Source organism: Lupinus angustifolius, chromosome LG17 (assembly GCF_001865875.1).
Source record: "Lupinus angustifolius cultivar Tanjil chromosome LG17, LupAngTanjil_v1.0, whole genome shotgun sequence".
NCBI lineage: Eukaryota > Viridiplantae > Streptophyta > Magnoliopsida > Fabales > Fabaceae > Lupinus > Lupinus angustifolius.
The window spans coordinates 6,383,329-6,402,666 of record NC_032025.1 but is presented as its reverse complement, the minus strand read 5'-3'; the positions used below and the strand labels follow the sequence as shown (position 1 = coordinate 6,402,666).

General features: G+C 31.6%; 2 protein-coding genes and 1 pseudogene across 5 annotated transcripts; 2 read left to right on the top strand and 1 right to left on the bottom strand.

Annotated features, from left to right (window-relative positions):
• Positions 1,677 to 6,505, top strand: LOC109330515 (transcription factor bHLH113). 4 transcript variants are annotated; one of them, XM_019564726.1, is made up of 7 exons: positions 1,677 to 2,064; positions 4,134 to 4,256; positions 5,139 to 5,204; positions 5,286 to 5,351; positions 5,737 to 5,784; positions 6,052 to 6,188; positions 6,283 to 6,476. In XM_019564726.1, the coding sequence occupies exons 1-7, from the start codon at positions 2,023 to 2,025 to the stop codon at positions 6,287 to 6,289; spliced, it is 489 nt and encodes a 162-aa protein (XP_019420271.1). In that variant the 5' UTR covers positions 1,677 to 2,022; the 3' UTR covers positions 6,290 to 6,476. The 4 variants fall into 4 exon arrangements, with proteins under 4 accessions (XP_019420271.1, XP_019420270.1, XP_019420272.1 ...); XM_019564725.1 differs by having other exon boundaries at positions 1,679 to 2,064; positions 6,052 to 6,505; XM_019564727.1 differs by having other exon boundaries at positions 1,679 to 2,064; positions 4,150 to 4,256; positions 6,052 to 6,476.
• On the bottom strand, positions 8,230 to 11,380 carry LOC109330473 (15 kDa selenoprotein). Its single transcript, XM_019564663.1, has 4 exons — positions 11,125 to 11,380; positions 10,897 to 10,955; positions 10,191 to 10,372; positions 8,230 to 8,614 (listed from the first exon to the last, which is right to left on the bottom strand). Exons 1-4 carry the CDS (start codon positions 11,297 to 11,299, stop codon positions 8,542 to 8,544), a joined length of 489 nt encoding a protein of 162 aa, XP_019420208.1. The 5' UTR covers positions 11,300 to 11,380; the 3' UTR covers positions 8,230 to 8,541.
• LOC109331053 lies at positions 14,122 to 17,777 on the top strand (annotated as a pseudogene).

Genomic DNA, 19,338 nt, shown 5'->3' with positions numbered 1-19,338 from the left:
GTATGCTAGAGTCACAAAAGTGATTACCCCGGTCATTTTCCTCCCTTTCTATCCATCATTCCATTCAGACAATTTTTGTGGTTTCATATTTCAAATCTCTTTTTTTCCTTTTATAGACATCTTTCAAATCTCTTCGGCTAAACAAGAGTTAAGCTTAATTCTTCTCCATTCTCCTTGATGATCCAAACTTAGCATAAAAAAAGCAAGTGTGCATCTTCATCCTAACCCTGATAATTTATTAGTGGATGGAGAATATCATTAATAATTTGGGATATGGCCATTGAGCTCGTCCATATTTATTGGACGAGCATGGCATAAAAAATCTATTCATTAATTTAAAAGTTTTGTTTCGTGCACAAGCATGTCTAATGATAGAGCCGACCATTGACATTATGAAAAATAGCATTTTTGAGGAAGATTTTTGAATTTAATTTTTTTAATTAAAAATGAAAAATAACATTTTTTTTTATATAGTTTTGAACTCCCATCTAATATGTTTAAGCGTTTTCCCATATAATATGCTTTGGTGTGTGGGATAAACAAATCTTATAAAGTAGAACTTATGAGAAAATGATATGTTTAATGAATAAGAATGTCTATTTAGTTTTTAATGCAAGTTTAGTTCTTTGTTTACTTATTCTAAAATTTATAGATTAGAAAAACATTGGATTTTTAAGAAAGAACGGTGATATATTAGATCATAATTAAACCATTATTATGTACCCAGAAAAATTAAACCATTATTATTAAATAATATTTAAGGGTAGACAGCATGCTTTTACCATTATCAAATGCTATCTATTGATAGATATTTTGAAATGTTAATGGTCACACTTTAATAGTGAGAAACAAAAACTATTATAATTAGAGAAAAAATGTATGTACGGACTATCATTACATAATCTATTATTCATAACTAAATATTATTAGTTCTTTAAAAAATTAATCCAAATAAATGGTGGATGATCTAATTACTCTAATTACTTTATGCAGAAAGTGTACTCTAACTATTGGCTAGAGGGGACCCCTTGTATACCAAAAAATCATAAGAAATTTTTTGATTTTTTAAAAATAAAAGTTTGAGAAATAGTTCTCATAGGCTTATTAGGATTAGAGTGGACCTAACAACTATATAAAGACTTACAAATATATTTACAAATTACTTGTTATCTAAATTCTTACCTCTCCTGTGGAATTTGAACTTCCAACCAAGTGACTTATAATTCAATTTCTTACCGACTTTATAATTTATTATTAAAATGGTGTTATCTTTTAACAAATTTTTATTTTATTTTTATATTCAGTTGAACTCAAACATATAACAAGATGATGAATCTTAAAAAAAAACAAGATGATGAATATATAAAAGAGGTAATATGTATATAATGATAATATAAAGATTTATACATAATTAATGTCTTATTTATCATTCATTTGTATTACTTTTATTTAAGATTAAATGATAATTGAGAATAAATGATAAATAATACAATAATAATATAAAAAATCATTATACTATTGGTTATATATATTTTCTCTGTATAAAAACAAAATGTCTATGTTGGTTGGATATTAGCTGTCAAGTATATTTATGACAACTATTAAATTTAAAAATCTTACGTAACTATTATATTATATTCATATATTCATCATCATAGCTTTATATAAACACATTTCTCTTCTTCCTTAATCCTTCCCTTCCCCACAACTTTGTTTCTTTCTCTTCTCCTCTTCCCCTTTCTTCATTATTGACCCTTCCACTACTCTTACTTTTAAACAATACTATGTTACTTGATTATCCTATATATCTATGTTAGTAGTGGTCTTGTAACTTTTCATCCTTGAAAAATTCAGAAAAAAGTATCAGAAAATGAAATTCTGATACATGCTCTATAAAGTTTCAATCTTTACAACCATTAAAATATACCCACCACAACATTCTTTTGTCATCACCAGCTGAAAGAGAAAGCTTGATTTTCAACCATTTCTTCTGCTGTTTTGCTTCATAGTCATCACTCATAGATGATAGCTAGCTCCTTTTGCAATGCTGATTCTATGTTTTCAGTAAGTACTTTTTTTTCAACAAGTTTGATTTCACTAGCTGTTTTTTAATGTGTGAATTTTCAGAATTTATTTTCACTTTCTTGTTGATTTTTTATTATTATATAAAGACTCAAGAATATTCATCTAGAGAATTGTATGATCAGAACTACTCTACTTTTAAGTACATACTCAATAAATGAGTGGTTGTGTTTATATTTATGATTATGATTTTTGCAAAACCCAAACTCAACCAAATCCACGCGCTTTTTGTGGATTCCTAATTGTCCCTTATGTAATTTAATTAATTATTCTTATGTCCTTATGTGCATGCTGTCAATTAAGATATCCTTTAACATTAGACAAAAGTGGTTTGGTAGATTTTGTAAGCAAGTTAGATTAGATTCAGTCATGCAAGGTGTATGAGTATGTGTTACTGTATATATTTTAGGAAAAAAAAATGTATAGATAGTGTATGAGTTTTGTACATTATCATTGTATCATTCATTGTTCATATTATTCATCATCGACTTTTCAAAAAAATTAATCCGAATGGTAAATAATACAATGACTATGTATAAATCTTTATACCGATAATATATAGATATTACACTTTGTATATAAATATTTTTGTCAAAAATCAAATGGTGGCCCCACCAGATATTGTTTAAACAGTTGTTTGAGTTTCGTGGCAAAATCAAAAAATAATAAGGTAACTAAAGTTACAATCTAGACTATTTTTGGACACTTATAATTATATAGTTTGGACCATATAAGAACTATGAATAGTTGTAAGCTGTTGATTATGGTGATCATTGTTTTTGTGACAGTGATATGATATAACCTTTGGGACCTTTGAAAGAGGTTGTGTGTGGTTTGAATGCATGGCTGTTTCATTTCCCATTGCACTTCATTGAGCTGTAGCCTACGTCATTACCATGGGGCCACTTTGATTTTTGTTTCTGCTGTAGCTGTCACCTGTTTCTATTTCTAATTAAGGTTGTTTAAGTAGTTTTTTTACCTCTGGTTTTGATATTTCGTATTATACATATAGACGTGAAAGAATTCTATATTTTAGGGTAAATCAAAGGTTTATACACAATCAGTATATCATACTATTTATTTGTATTTTTTTTTTAAGAATCAATGATAATTAAGCATGGATAATAGATGACACAAGGGCGACATATAAAATCATATAGCTGCATACATTTTTTCTATTTATATATATTGATTATTATAAAATATATAAATATACTCTTAAACTACTGTTTGACATTGCTAGATCCATTTAAAGGATTAGGTTAAGGTACTCATTGAAATAATAGTGTAATACAATGTGATTGCATCCTCCACTATTTATTTGTATTACTTTTTTGTTGTTGAAAAGTTAAAGATGAATAAATATAAATGATGTAGTAAAAGTATATAAAACTCTTATGTTGTCCGTCCATACATTGTTTTCTTTACAAATATTTTCTTTACATTTAGACTCCTAAGGAGATTATAATCTATAAACTGAGGAGTGCATAGCATTATCCAAACTATTAGAGTTGGAGAAATGCTAGCAATATACTCTTTTCAGCACATTTTTTATCATATGATATTTCAAGTAGGACCTGCCAATTCACATGAGTCTATTTCTAATTTAGTGAGTGCAACATGAATGAACTTCATCCAATATTAAAGAATGTGTTGCTATGTTTGTCATTAAACTAGTTGAGCTTACTTAATAGTGTATTGAACACATTTCAAACTTCAATTCTCTGAAAATATATTTTGCTTCACTTATTGGTCCTAGTTCAATTAAACCAATGGATTGCAATGATATATTGCAATTGACATGGTTATTGAGGGCATGGGATATGGAAACAGGAGTTGCTTTATTTATCTTGTCAAGATTTTGGGTTACAAGATAGTTTTTTTTTTGGTACAAGATTTTGGGTTACAAGATAGTTTGATTTTAAACAAAGTATTTGATAGTTTCTTTTATAATTTGTGTTCTTTTTATTTTCTTTATTTATTCATGCTACTACAATTTCTAATATCTTCCTTTATTCTCATACATGATTGTTCTCTTTTGTTGCCACTAGAGAGAAGAGGGAATAGATGTTAGAAAGATGATGGGTCATAAAAGAAGCCCTTGTTCTGTTGATCAAAGCAGTTATACTATTGCTTCTAAAAGGCAAAAGTCTGATATGTCTATCACCACTAAGGTATTGTTAGTTGGGTGTAATATCTCTGCACCAGCAGTGTAAAGATTTATATATAGTCATTACAGTATCTACCATTCATTTGTATTATTTTTTGGAAGAGTCAATGATAATTAAAAATGAACGGTGGATGATGCACTAACAATTATAAAACTTATACATCGTCGGTGCATTCATTATTTTCTGTTATTTGTTTTCCCCCTGCTTTTATTATTGTTAGATGTTGATTTCACTTCCTTTTTTTTAATCTTCTGTTTTGTCTTCTATGTAAAAAGTTCTCCAAATCATAGCATACATTCATCTCTGAATTGATACATCATAGTGGTGGTTATTATCATGCATTGCATATGGATCCTTGAATGTAGCTGTCTTGTGATTATTTTCCATCTGATTTACTTAATCTATTAGAAAGTAAGTTTAATTTGGGTTAAATATGTCATTCAACTGGACCACTCAATCAATAGATAAAAAAAATCCAAAGGTTCACAAAAACTACATATTCCAATGTCTTTATGCTTTTTATTACTATTAAGGCAATTCTATCAACAACCAAGAAAAGCCAGACGGATGGACCATCCGTGAGTGTAAATGCTGTAAATAGCCTGACGGATGGGACATCTGCCTCGGTGCGAGCAATGGTTTTTGGTTATAGCCTGGCGGATGGACCATCTGTCTTGGTGCAAGCAATGGTTTTTGGTTGTATATAGAATTACCCTTATTAATACTTAAAGGCTATAGTGGTTTTCAAGTTCCCTGGTATATTGAACTTAGCCTGTTGAAATCTGTTTCCTTGATGCTTAAAGTAGTGGCATGTCTACTATTTAGCTTCATCCGGGGTGAGTTTTCCTCCTAGATTTCTTATATTTATGATGTTTCTGTGAGTAGGAGAGGAAAGATAAGCTCGGCGAACGAATCGTTGCTCTGCAGCAACTTGTTTCACCATATGGGAAGGTATACACCTAATTAGTTCCTGGCACAATGCATTACTTGGCAGATTCTGTTTGTGAGTCTAAAGCTTAATTTTAACTGCAGACTGATACATCTTCAGTCCTAAAGGAGGCAATGGAATACATAGGGTTCCTTCATCAACAAGTTAAGGTTCGGTTATTCTTGCCTATTGGGAGCGCATCTGTTGTCCCAGAAGTTGTGTCAGTACATGTATTATCAGCATATAATTGACTGAAAAAATATATTTAAGTTTGTGTTACAGGTATCTTGATTGTCCAGTTTATATCATTGACCCTGTCATTTCAACTCAACTGTAATACTGAAGCTTAAGCAATGTAACAAGTAGTAAAATGGCAATACATGAAGTAAAAAATGATCATGTCATTGTATTAAAAATGGAATGTGAAGTAATGACTAGGTTTATTGTAACTTCATATGCACAAAAGCATGCACATAAACAAGTCATAGCAGATTCAAAGCTATATTTAATATGACATTGATCTTGTGCTAATGATTTTTCTTTCTGTTTTGACAGGTGCTTAGTGCCCCTTACCTCGAAAGTTCGCCGAAAACTGAGATTCAGGTGAGCATTAACAGTTACCACAGTGGAGTAGGGTCAGTTATGGATCATCACCTTTGTGAAAGACTTGGACATGAATTTAAACAACTTGTCTCCAAACCATTGTCATTGTTAATTCACATGCTAAAAAAGAAGCCATAACAAATTTAATAGATCATTTTCCTTAACTTTAATATATGTTTCGATGGCGTCGTAATCAGTACAATTTTGCTTCTTGGTATTATTTTTTGTGTCAGATTGAGTTGTATGATAGAATTGTCGGCTTTTCAGGGTATAGAACCATGCAGCCTGAGGAGTAGAGGGTTATGTCTTGTTCCTGCCTCATTAACGATGGGAGTTGCTGATAGCAATGGTGCAGATATTTGGGCTCCCATCAAGACTACTTCACCTAAATTTGAGAAGGATGATGGCTCTCAATTTTAGTGACAAATTTTATCAGCTGAGTATCTTAAAGGTTGTTAAGTTGAAAATTTATCATCATACATCTAGATGGAATCATAGTAGTTAATGTAGTTGAAGCATTACCAACTTGATTAAGATGCACTCCCTCACCTTTATGATTTTAAGCTGGTGTTGGGGTAGCTTTCAAGTATCCTTAATTCTCTATGCTGATTATGGAAGTGTATGCTTAAAAAATCCTAGTTGTATAATGATTCCATTTCCATGTACTCATTAGATTAATGGAAGTTGTTGAAGTAAGAATGTCAATGTATTCCTTTGTGTGCAAGACATTGAATTTTCTGTTTTTATAAGAAGTGTGGATGTTATTAGAGGTAGTACAATTACCCACAATCCATTCAAATCCATACACATTAAATTCATTCAAATTCACTAGTTAGACCTAATGGATTTAAATAAATATCATTCAATGGAACATGTTGATAATGAGTGGATTTAAATCCATTCATTATATTCAATAGATATCTATGAGTATATCTATTTGGATTGATACTCAATCCATCTAAAAAATAGAAACCAAAATATTTTTCCTACAAAGCAACATGCAGACCCAACTTTTTATGCAAACCTAATGAGCAAAATATAAACCAATGTTATTAATACCGTACCGGTCATGAAACTAGTTAGGATGCTGATATAATGGTATGCTAGTTCAACCAATGGTTCACTAATTAAACCGCATGTTGGTGAAGATTAGTGAAGTTAGATATACATATATTTTATACTATTATTAATGTTGAAAAATCAATAATAAAACTAACTCTTTTTATTTATACCATTTTGTTAAAATATATATTGTAGACCATATTTTAGATGTATAAAAAATATATTATTTGTGTGTTTGATCATCCATATCAATATTTTGATAAAATAAATCATTTTCATTAAAAAAATAGTTTTAAATGAAACCAACCGATATTACCGGTACAATTCAATTGAAAATTGGCCAGTATGACTAGTTATTACTGGTATAATTACATAGTCAGTATAAATGTATCATAGAGGTATTAAGACCGGTTAACCGGTTTACCGGCCGACACAACTAATTTTTATATCAATGATATAAATTACTCTCTTTTTAACAAAAGCATTCATTCAATAATATTATCCCTTTTTATCAAATCATTCTTTCAAAAAGTTTCAATAAAGATTGCTATAACATTTTTGTGTCTATGATGGAGCACAAGAAAAAATGCATGATTGCATAATACAGTATCTCACTTACATTGTTGTCTTTCAAAAGCTTTTAAAATGATTTTTTCCTTCAAAAAAATGCTTTAGTTCACATTAAAAAATGGATTGAATATTCATCTTTCCAATCCATTAAAATGGATATATGGATGCTTTAGTTCATGCATCTATCTCCTAAGTTAGATAAAACCTAAAGGGTATAGAAAACGTAGTGCTGTTTCCAGGATTTACCTGTGATTTCTAGGTCAATAAGCATCAATCCTGCCATTATGCCGTTGCCTATATAAAGTTGGTAAAATGAATTTCATTTAATTCATGATTATCATTTATCCACATAAGGTGTTCACTTTGCACATTGATTAAACTGAAGGATGCAGGCCATAGTTTATCTTGGTAACCACTAACCAATCATTTTTTGTTTCTCCGGGTGTTGAGCATTATCCTAATTATTTAACACGTTCGTTTATTTCCCATGTTAGAAAATGTTTAAAAGAATGAAACTTAACGTGAAATCACTCAACCAAATCCATTTGGGTATTGTGCTTTTTACTTATAAAATATTTAATTTGATTTATCTAGATTCAGTACTCCCTACACAGGCTGCAATTAACATCACTTTATAGCATGTTTCTGGGTTAATTTAATGCATGCCAAAAAAAATTTAATTGACTTAAAGTTGTGTAACTTTATTTAAATAAATTGTACCGTTCATCCTAAAACTTGCATTAGTTAAAACATGTTAGAATTTTTGGCAAATATGCATGTACATAACCATCTGCATTTCGTTTTAAATGGACAACATGATAAATCAAGGTTTCCACCAATTTATGAAGCATGCGTTTTGACAGGCTACAAAACACTGATAAAGAGACAAATACATGACAGTTCGTAACACTTTTAGGTTAAAAGTATGCATTAGTTTTATCCGAAAAATCATTCAGATAAATATTATCACCAAACAAATATTACAAGACTGCAGTTAATACAAGACTCTAAAACTGCTATAAAAATTGGTAAAAGGGAAGTGCCAATTGCCACAAATTTTCAGAGTTATCTGAAAAACTTAAATTAAGAAGAATGAGGCATGGCATAAGGCAAGTAATAAGCTTCTCATTCAGCTGCTTTAGGCTTCAATTTCTCTCGCAGGAACTGTAGAATATGCTCACGTTTCCAATTATCAATTCTGCAATAGAGATTAAAAAAATACAAGGTAAAACTCCTTTTTCTGCACAAGGGCAAATTTCATAACTGATTTTTTGGTAAAGAGAACTAAAACCTTCACCCTTAATTTGACCACCAAAACATGAGATTTTTTGCAGCTATGTAATGGCCAACAAATAACTATCATGAACATTTTCCAACACAGTTGCAGCTATTTCGTTTACACCTTTCACTTCATTAGTGTCCATAAACGTGTTTTGCTATATCTTTTAGGTAGTTAACTCATATACAAGATTCTTACATTCCAATGAATACACACCCACAAGCTTTGGATATTATTAATCAATTCCATAACGAGTACCATGTAACTAAATGATGCAGTGACTGTTTGCATAATAAGCATTCCTAAAAATTTAGGACAATGACTATCAAAATTATGTCATTTTATTTTAGAGTGTATTTGAAATGTTAATAAATTTGAAAAATGAATTGATCTGAAAATCAAAGCTTATGTTTCAAACTTGGAATAAAACAACATCCAGGCCCTTTTCCCACTAGGTAGGGTCGCCTTCATAAGACCAATTGAGGTCATAATACTCTATCATGGAAAATGTCCATTGAAAAACCATTGATACTTCAATCCTTCTTAATAGTTTTGCATATAATTTTTCTTGATCTCCTTTTTTCCTTCAGTAATTGGACTACCCACCATCTAATCTACGTTCCTTATGAGGCTTCTACAAGTCTCCTCCTCACATGTCCGTTTACCTAAGGCGACTCTCTATCATATTCTTTGAATAGGTGCTGCCCCCAACTTCTTTATAATGCATTCAATCATAATCCAATCTTGTTTATTGTGTTCACTCATTCAACGCAATCTCATCTATGCTACATTGAGTTATTCTCTTGTTTGCATTTTATCAAGCAACATCCCGTCTCATACAATATCACAGGTCTCATGTAGCTAGTTGTGTGGTAAAATTCATCCTAAAGATGGTTATCTACCACAAAAAAACACTCGAAGCATCCCTCCATCTCATCCACCCCACTTGAATCCTATCCCTATGGTTTACATCTCCCTCTATTAATGTATTGTTTTGTATGATTAACCCAAGATACTTATGCCTTTTAACTTACAGTATGATATCCAAAATCTGGTAGATGAGAATGTCAACAAATAAAAAAAAGATTTGATTTCTAAAATCTCATGGGTTAAATAAAAAGTTGGTTTACCCTTAATAACTACTTCTAACTAACTCATTATGCTAAAAAAGTAAAATAGTAAAATCAAAATAAAATCAATCCCCATTATAATGTGTTCCAAACAAAATAAAATGATTCAAATTCCATATTTTTTATATAATAAGGTGTCTAACACAATTTATTTCTAAATCAAATAAATTCTAAGTAAGTCATTTCCAATCTTATTTGAATCCAAGCATAACCTTACTTGCTAATCAAGCAGCCCTATGATAGAAAGTAAATGCATTCCAATCAATGTCTTAGTATCAACAAAACCAAATCAACGGCGGAGTCCAACAAAATATAAGAATGGGGCAATGCATTTATTCATGGATAAAAGTGATTCAAGAACTAACCTGATTGTTTCCTTTTGTTGACCCGCATCATCAAGCATGATTAGCTTTGGTGGAGAATTATAAACATATTGAACTTTAACTAATGGAAATTGATCTTTTTCCTCTTCAATGAAGCCAACAACTTCAGGATAGAAAACAAGTTTCCTCATGCAGACTTCCAGTACAGCTCCAGAGTATGTAATCTAAAGAAATTTAAAAACTATGAGTGTTTTCTAGCTTTCATCTGAAAAGGGTGCCATATGAGATGGAGTAAAATGACAAAAAATAAATGCAGTCATTGCATAAACACTCTCCTGAAGATTCATCTTTTTTGTAACAAAAATGAAGAGAAACCTCAAATATTTGGCAAGCTAATTCAATATTGAGATAACATCGCTTACTTTTCCATTTTCACTACAACTTACAGTCCTACATGGGAAAGTAGCCAGTCACCACTCTCATTCCTCCCGGAATTCTATTTGAATAGATCACTAGACTAAAAGATTGTTATAGTAAGGATATACATCTCTCATAAATTTCAACCAATCTGCTTTAATCTAAATGGGCATGTGCTTCACATGATCAGTAATTAATTTTGAAATTAGCAGCTACATTCCATTCATCAGAATCGTGGATAATTGCAAAAAAAATGCAGCCTACCAAAAATGCAACATCATCCTCGCAGTTTAAAATATTTCGATGAAAAATGGAGTAATTAAAATTGTACCTTGGTAGTGGCATCATCCGAGTCTGGAGTACAACACTTGAAACAGTCGGATACCAAATCTGCAATGCAACAAAATTTAAGCCGAATACAACTTCAAGTAACGAAATCAATAAAGAACTATTTAAAACAAAACCTAATGAAATCAGAATCAGCAAGCAATTATATTACTCAGATGATAAGGATAAAATTGAACGAAAATTAAGAGAGAAATCTGAAATAGAGTTAAACCTTTGTCTTTGACATATTCGGATAAGGTATTGCAATCGGAGCATAAAGCGAGACCCGTGAAACCAAGATTCTCACATTCTCTTGAGCTTAATTGTTCCGATTCTGCTAATGTATTCAAACTCAAATGTAACAATATCACAAAAACCGCAACAACGATGTACCTATTACCACCCATCAGAACCTTCTTCTTCTTCGTCTTTCTTCTCTTCTCTTCTCTTCTCTTCTCTCTCTCTCTCTCTGAACAAGCGAGTGAAGAGAATGTTCAGTGTATGCTAAGGTATATGGGCCTAGGCCTATTTTCAGCAAAGGTACAAATAATTGGGCTTTGTATCATTGAAAATCACTGAAAATAATTGGGCTTTAATTGGACCTTGGATAATTGAAAGTTTGAGGTAAAAGGCATGTAAAATTCAATTTGATTTTATGTTTAGGTGATTGAACGTGCAAACTATATACTTGCTACATTGGAATGAATAGACATTGAAGAAGTCAAAAAGTCTTTCACATCATTTTCATTGATTTGGAGATGATGTATGATAACATACTTATATTTGTATTATAGAAAGTTCTAGAATAGAATGATGTTTGAACTGTCTATATTCAAGCAATCAAAGATATGGATGATATAGTTAAGATGAGTTTGAGAATATAAAATTAGATCGCACAATATTTCCTACTACCTCAAGACTATGATAAGGTCAATATTGAACTCAGAAGACACTAGATTTAAGTACCACAAAGGACTATGCTAGAGATCATGCCATATCACAAGGGCAATATGTTTAAGTATTTTGAGTCTATTATATAACATAGTGTAGAAATTGATAGATGTGTAAATCATAAGAATCAAGCGGAGTGAAGGGGCATCAATCATAAGTTGAACTTAACTTGGACCGACGAGTCTAGCGTATAACAAACACTTAATTAGTTATAGTTGCTCATCTGACCAGCCATGAACTAGGACCAGTATGAATTAGTTCATCTTTCTTACTTAATGCATAAAAATGGTAACTCGACCATCGATCTAATTAAATTAATCAATTTATTTTTATTAAAAATCAAAATGATGTTGTCTTGGGAGGAAAAAATCTCATAATTGTTAATTAAGTTTGAAACTTACTTGTTCGTTTTTGTTGCGATTCAAACAAAAAACCTATGTTGTCTGATGACATGTTCGACTTATTTGTCACATTTTGTTTTAGTAAAATATTCTTTGTTGGTTACTTAATTAAGTCTAATATTAATATTTTTTATTTAAATTTGGTATAAAGTTATTAAATAATTTTAGTTATTAGTTATTGTTATAATTTTTTAAGATATTTCTAATAATAACTAGTTTAATTGATCCAACTAATGACTCACTACTCCAATCATTAATATGACTGGTATGATTTTATTATCTTCGTATTGACTGTCCATATTATATTAGAATATGAAGATAATGATGCAATTTTAAATAACCTACAAATATTAAGGATAATAATAAATATAAATTTATTTTCATGGTGTGTATAACTATTAGTATAAACATTTATACATAATCAATATATCATTCATCACTTATTTGTATTATTTTTTAAATAGTCAATAATTATAAATCATCAATGAAGAATGATACAATGACAATATAATAATCTCCTACACCATCAAATATATACATTTTTTTTTCTTCTCAAACTAATATATCCATAATTTATTTAGCTAGACTCCACAACACTCAATAACTTTATAAATAAAAAAGATATGCTAAAATATGTTCTAATTATGTAATGGTTATTAATTGCACATAAATAAGAGTATACTAAAAAAAGAAACATAAATCGGTTCACGTCTTAAGTTTCATCTTAACATGCATTTCTAAGAATTGTTTAGTTTTTATTAGGAATTCTTTTGACCATTATTTTAATTATAAAAAAAGGACAACATTGAAAAATTTCAAAATAAAATTCAACACCCAAAGTTATTCTTTATAAAATTTCATAAATTTGAGCCCCCTTAAGATGATGTTTATTTCTCCTTCCTATTTTTGAGTAGAGAGATGAATAAGATGCTGCGGTTGAAGTTTATGCACGACACGTGTCGAAAAAAAGCAGGAATTGTACGAAAAGCAACACTCCTAGGTTTATTCGTGGGATGCACGACACGTGAATGCACGGGCTAAGTGTTTTATTTGGGATATGAATGTAAAAAATTAAATTTCAAGGTTGCATAGTAAAAAGGAAATAATATTTTTTTTTATGATGTAATAGTTTTTTTGGTTTCTCACATGTATTTTTGCATAGGAGAAAATCTTGTCCGAGTCAGAATATCCACATTTAATGTGTAACCAAACATGTACCACTTGAACCTGACACCTTGCTCAAAGGAAATCAAACATGTACCACTTGAACCAACGCCACAATTTATTTTCACAATCTATCTCTACACATTACATGTGCACCCACTTCAATATATCTTCACACACATGCAGCTACAGCTACTTTTTTAAACTTGTAAATATGCTGCTATTTTATTTATTCATATATATATGGTGCTATATTTCTAATGTACTTGTAGTAGTAATACATACCTGGGTTAATGTTTGTATACTGCAATGTACTTGTTCTATTCTGATTGATGTTTTTGATTATTTGTATATAATATGCTAACCTTATCATGAATTATTTGTACTAGGAAGTTTGAGATTATTATACAACTTTGATACTTCCATGTTTTTGTTGCAAGCAGCTTCTTAAAGGGTATTTTTCTCATGAAACCCATGTCTTTAAAGAAGAATTTTAAAAATTGTCTGCACCAGTGGTTTTGATTTTGCAATGTACTGAACAATATGTTTGCTTTGATTTCTTTTATTCATTACCCTTTTCTATTATATGTTAGGTTTTTTTATATCATTGTCAAGTGAAAATTATTTCATTCTTACTTAAGCAAAATCCTTGAGTTTTTGTGTGTGTAGAAGCTGTTATTTTGTTGTTTGAAGTGACTTGAACTATTTGATATTAAATCAATATCAATAGTATACTTATTAGTTGGTTTTGAAGTGGTTGAATTTACTTATTCAGTTGAACATTCTGAATTTGACCAGGCAAACTTTAAGGGGAGCTAAGTTTGTGAAAGACAACGTAATGGCCCTGCTCATCCAATCCTAGATAATTTACAAAGAGAGTGAACACAAATTCACTTCAAAAGTTGCATCAATTACGGAGAAGGCGGAATAGAAGGGTTTGAGTTACATGGCTCATTGTTAGAATTCAATTGTTAAGGTGGAGTCCTTTCTGGATGAGCAAATTAACCCTGCAAAAGTCTTAGAAGACATGGAGGTTGATATAATGAGTTGGACTAATAAGGGTGATTTGGCAGCGAATAAAGACGAGGACCTTGATGCAACTGAGAATTCAAGTTCTTTTGCTGATACTACATCTGATACTGAAAACTGTTCTAGATTGAGTGATATTGAAGTGGAGTCAGTTCATAGGTGATAATGACTCGTCGAGCACCTTCAGTGTTTTGGTTCTGCGTTTCAGATGAGGTAATTTTCGTTCCAAATAAGTAAATTTTGAATCTTATTGATTGGACATAGATTTAGCAGTCTATCAAAACAAAGAACCTCATTCTTATGAATTTGTTGACAGCTTCTTAAAGTTACTAATAGATCCATAGTATGCACTCAAATGTTCAAATTAGATAGTTAATAGCAATTCAACAATTGAAATCTTTACATGTTTATAGATTGCTATAGTAACGATTATCAGAAGAGGATAAGAGGTGTATAATTGTTTAGGTGAAATCTCCAGTTGTATGGTTGATTGTGTATCGGTGTCTTGCTTTGATGTTTCATTAGAAGAGGGTTTTTTTTATCAACATTGCCTTTGTTCAGTCCTTAGATATTGCATGACCTTCAATTTATATTCTTAAATCCAGATGATTGCTCATCACCTATGGTTTTAGTAGTAACTCGTGTTAGAAGAGTTTTCGCTCTGCATATATAAACATTGGTAAGGCTGCTTGCTTTGTGATTTAGAGAGCATGAATTCAAATCCTGGAAACAACCTCTTCTCTTGCAAGGGCAAGGCTGCATACATCTATCGTCCCCATTAACCTATGCTTCCTTATGCTAATCATCAAGAGGTAGTGGTATACCACTATGCCTAGTTTGTTGATATTTTATTGTGAGTTCTTTGAAAATTTTGCCTTTTGTTAAATTACAATCAATTTAAGTATTTATTATAGAGTCATCACTTGAGTTATTTATGCATAATAATTTCCTGTTCAACTTTAGGAAAAAGAAGTTGACAGATCATTGGAGAAACTTTATACGGCCTCTAACGTGGCGTTGCAGATGGACAGAACTAAGAATTAACGAAATTGAGTCACAAGCATTAAAATACAGTAAAGAACTTGCAGAGTATGATAATGGAAAACACATGGAACCTGATCATTTTACATTAGAAGATTTTGGTTCAAAATAGTTGCCATTTTCAAGTGATCAGTACAGAAGTAAGGCGAACAAAAGAAGGAAAAGAAAGAAAGTCGAAGACACAACGGATGTCGCATCATATGCATCACATCATAATATTTTCTCCGATCTTGGTACACACTTCTTTCCTTTCTTTTATCTTTATACTTGGTTCGCATGTAGTTCCGGATTGTTTACCAACAACAATCCCAATTACTTCATAGAAGTGTGTGTGATTTTTGCCTTTACTTATTGTAGAGAATAAAAAGTCTGATCCTGATGGATGTTTGGCTTATGATTCCAACAATCCAGGTTAGAACATTCTTTTATTGCATTGACACCTTAATGCTCTTCCTACTCCACAACATGCTAAGTCACTGATGACATTAGTAATTCTTGTATTATTTTCCCTTAACAGAAAAGGCAATAAATAAAAATAAAGTGTATGATTTTTTTGTATTAAACTTCATTATGTTAGTGGTTTGTGAATGTAGTTATGTAGTCATAATCTTCTTTTTTTGGGAGGAGGCTTGAAGAAAGATAACAATATTTCATATTATTGATCTTTGACAGTTTTGATCTGCATTTTTGTTATGCCTTATATCCGACTCGTGACTAATTTTGTTAATAATCTTTTGGTATAGTGATCACAGAAGTGCATGCTGATTCAACACACAGATTTGGCATTAACGATGATGATCAATCTTTCTTTGAGTTTGATAATGCTGATGCTTCCTTGGAGCAGCTCCTTCGGGAAATTGACAATGTACATGCTAAGGTCCACAAGCTGAAGAATCAAGTGGACAAGGTCATGTCCAAAAATGCCTCGAAGTTTCCTTCGTCCAAGAATTTGAGTCTTCTTCTCCCTCATGGTGATGTTAGCTCTGCTCATAGTCCTATAATGTCTGCTGGGAATGGAGACGCGGTATCCGTTGGGGCTATTTATAATTCTAATCATCATGTAGCTGAATTTGACTTAGGAGATTTTGTTATGCCTGACAGTGCTGTTTCAAGTTATGGAGAAGTCACAATTGTTCCTGATGTAATTGAGAGCACTGTGGGATTATTATTTGCTGCCGATGTTACTGTCCATCATCCCCTGGCTGGGAACTTATGTGAAGATGTAAGTTTTATAAAATTATGCATTACATGACTTTAGTTCTTCTATAATATCTGTTATTTCCTTATCAGATGTTGATTAGAAAAGTGATTTATGCAATAAAATATGTTCTATTTGGATGTTCATATTGACATGTAAAATGTAAGAAAATTTTGTTATAAACTTGTAATAGAAATAGATAAATTTCATTTACAATCTTATTATATCTACAAGCCTGAATTTTTATTTACTACTTAAAACAATTTTGTACTGTTTATTTCTCATGAATTTGGTATGTCACTATAAATACCCTTCTTTTGAAACATTGTTATACATTGATGGAATGCGTATAAAAATGAAGCCTATTAGAAAAAGTTGCTTGAGATAATGCTAATAACTAAATTTGGAAGTTTGTTATCACTATTTGTGATTGTACTTATCATAAAATCTTCATTTGTGTCATTGATGATTGCAGATTGTCGACAATATCTTGATACACGAGGTAGCTGAAACAGAGGAGCATATTTTTACAAGTGCATGTCACCATCCCATTGAGAAACTTCAGGACATAGTGAAAAAGTGAAGCAGAAGAAAACCTGCATCCGGCTTCTTACTCCATGTCAGATTTTAATGTAGCAGCAGCAAACTCGGCTGCTGCGTCTCAAGATGAACCAACTCTCAAGTCCTGCTTGTATAAAGATGCTAACGTTCCCAGGAATAAAAGAAAGCGTGGGGAGCGCAAAGCTGGTTCCGGTGCTTGGAGCAAGAAATGCTCAGGGGAACCTGATAGCCAGTGAGTGAAGCTAATAAGACTTCTCAATCTGTAGTGACTTCAGGAGCTATAGTCCTGATTCGAGCCTTGACACAATGATCAAGGTTATTTCCATGTAACGAGGAGGCCACATATTCAAATCGTGGAATCAACCTATCGCAAATACAAGATAAGGCCTTGTACTATATATTCACATAGTGGACCGAACTCTTCCCCGAACTTTACACATTGCGGTGATTTTATATCACCCCTTTATAGGTTGACACAAGTTATTTTAACTTCTAAGGTCACTGAGTAAGTACTGTAAAGTGTAAATTATAGAGTTGTATATGGTCTATTATTCAGCTTAGAGTGGCTCCAATTTCTTGAGGATCTAGTTTATTTTGTATTTTTTTTCTTACTATATGTTTTAATAAAAATAAATATATCAAGAGTTAATTGGTCATAAATGTCACTGTCCTTCAGGAGGTTACATATTCCTCATATGGGGTGTGGGGCTAAAAGGTTTGGTGACTGACAAGAATGAATGAGAATAGGAGATAATGGCCTGGAACGATAGAAGAGATTGCACGTGAAAGTGGCATGCATGCATCATCATATATTTGCAGTGCTGGCCAACTAATGCATCAATTTAGTTTTTGCATCACTCATGAATGTTAAAGTTGTTGGCTTCTATAGTATAATAGTACTCTCTCATTGGCCTGGCTTTGCCAAAATTAGTTAATTTTGATCCTTATATAACACTAGAATATGAATTCTTAATTTTGGCTTAAAGCCATGTCAATGGATGCTAAATTTAATCCTAGAAGAGGCTCAGATCTCAATGAAACATTTTTCTTCTTGCAAGTCTCCCATACCAGAAAACAATTTTCAACTGGGTATCCAATTTTACTATGGAGGACCCAATCCGTTTTTGTACGAACTCTTCACTCCCTAAGGTTCCCTTGCGAGTTGAATTTTGAAGAGAAGTGAATGAAAATGGAAGGCTTCAAAACTATCATACAAATGTATTTTATGGTTATCAAACCTTATCAATTTCTTCCACTCTAAAATTCAACTCGCACATGGAATTTGTTGTACACATGGTTATATGGAAGAGAAGGGAGCAAATTACTTTTTATAAATATTCCCCACACAGTAAAAAAATGCAGATTCATTTCTGCCCTGAAGCTAATAAGACTTCTCAATCTGTAGTGACTTCAGGAGCTATAGTCCTGATTCGAGCCTTGACACAATGATCAAGGTTATTTCCATGTAACGAGGAGGCCACATATTCAAATCGTGGAATCAACCTATCGCAAATACAAGATAAGGCCTTGTACTATATATTCACATAGTGGACCGAACTCTTCCCCGAACTTTACACATTGCGGTGATTTTATATCACCCCTTTATAGGTTGACACAAGTTATTTTAACTTCTAAGGTCACTGAGTAAGTACTGTAAAGTGTAAATTATAGAGTTGTATATGGTCTATTATTCAGCTTAGAGTGGCTCCAATTTCTTGAGGATCTAGTTTATTTTGTATTTTTTTTCTTACTATATGTTTTAATAAAAATAAATATATCAAGAGTTAATTGGTCATAAATGTCACTGTCCTTCAGGAGGTTACATATTCCTCATATGGGGTGTGGGGCTAAAAGGTTTGGTGACTGACAAGAATGAATGAGAATAGGAGATAATGGCCTGGAACGATAGAAGAGATTGCACGTGAAAGTGGCATGCATGCATCATCATATATTTGCAGTGCTGGCCAACTAATGCATCAATTTAGTTTTTGCATCACTCATGAATGTTAAAGTTGTTGGCTTCTATAGTATAATAGTACTCTCTCATTGGCCTGGCTTTGCCAAAATTAGTTAATTTTGATCCTTATATAACACTAGAATA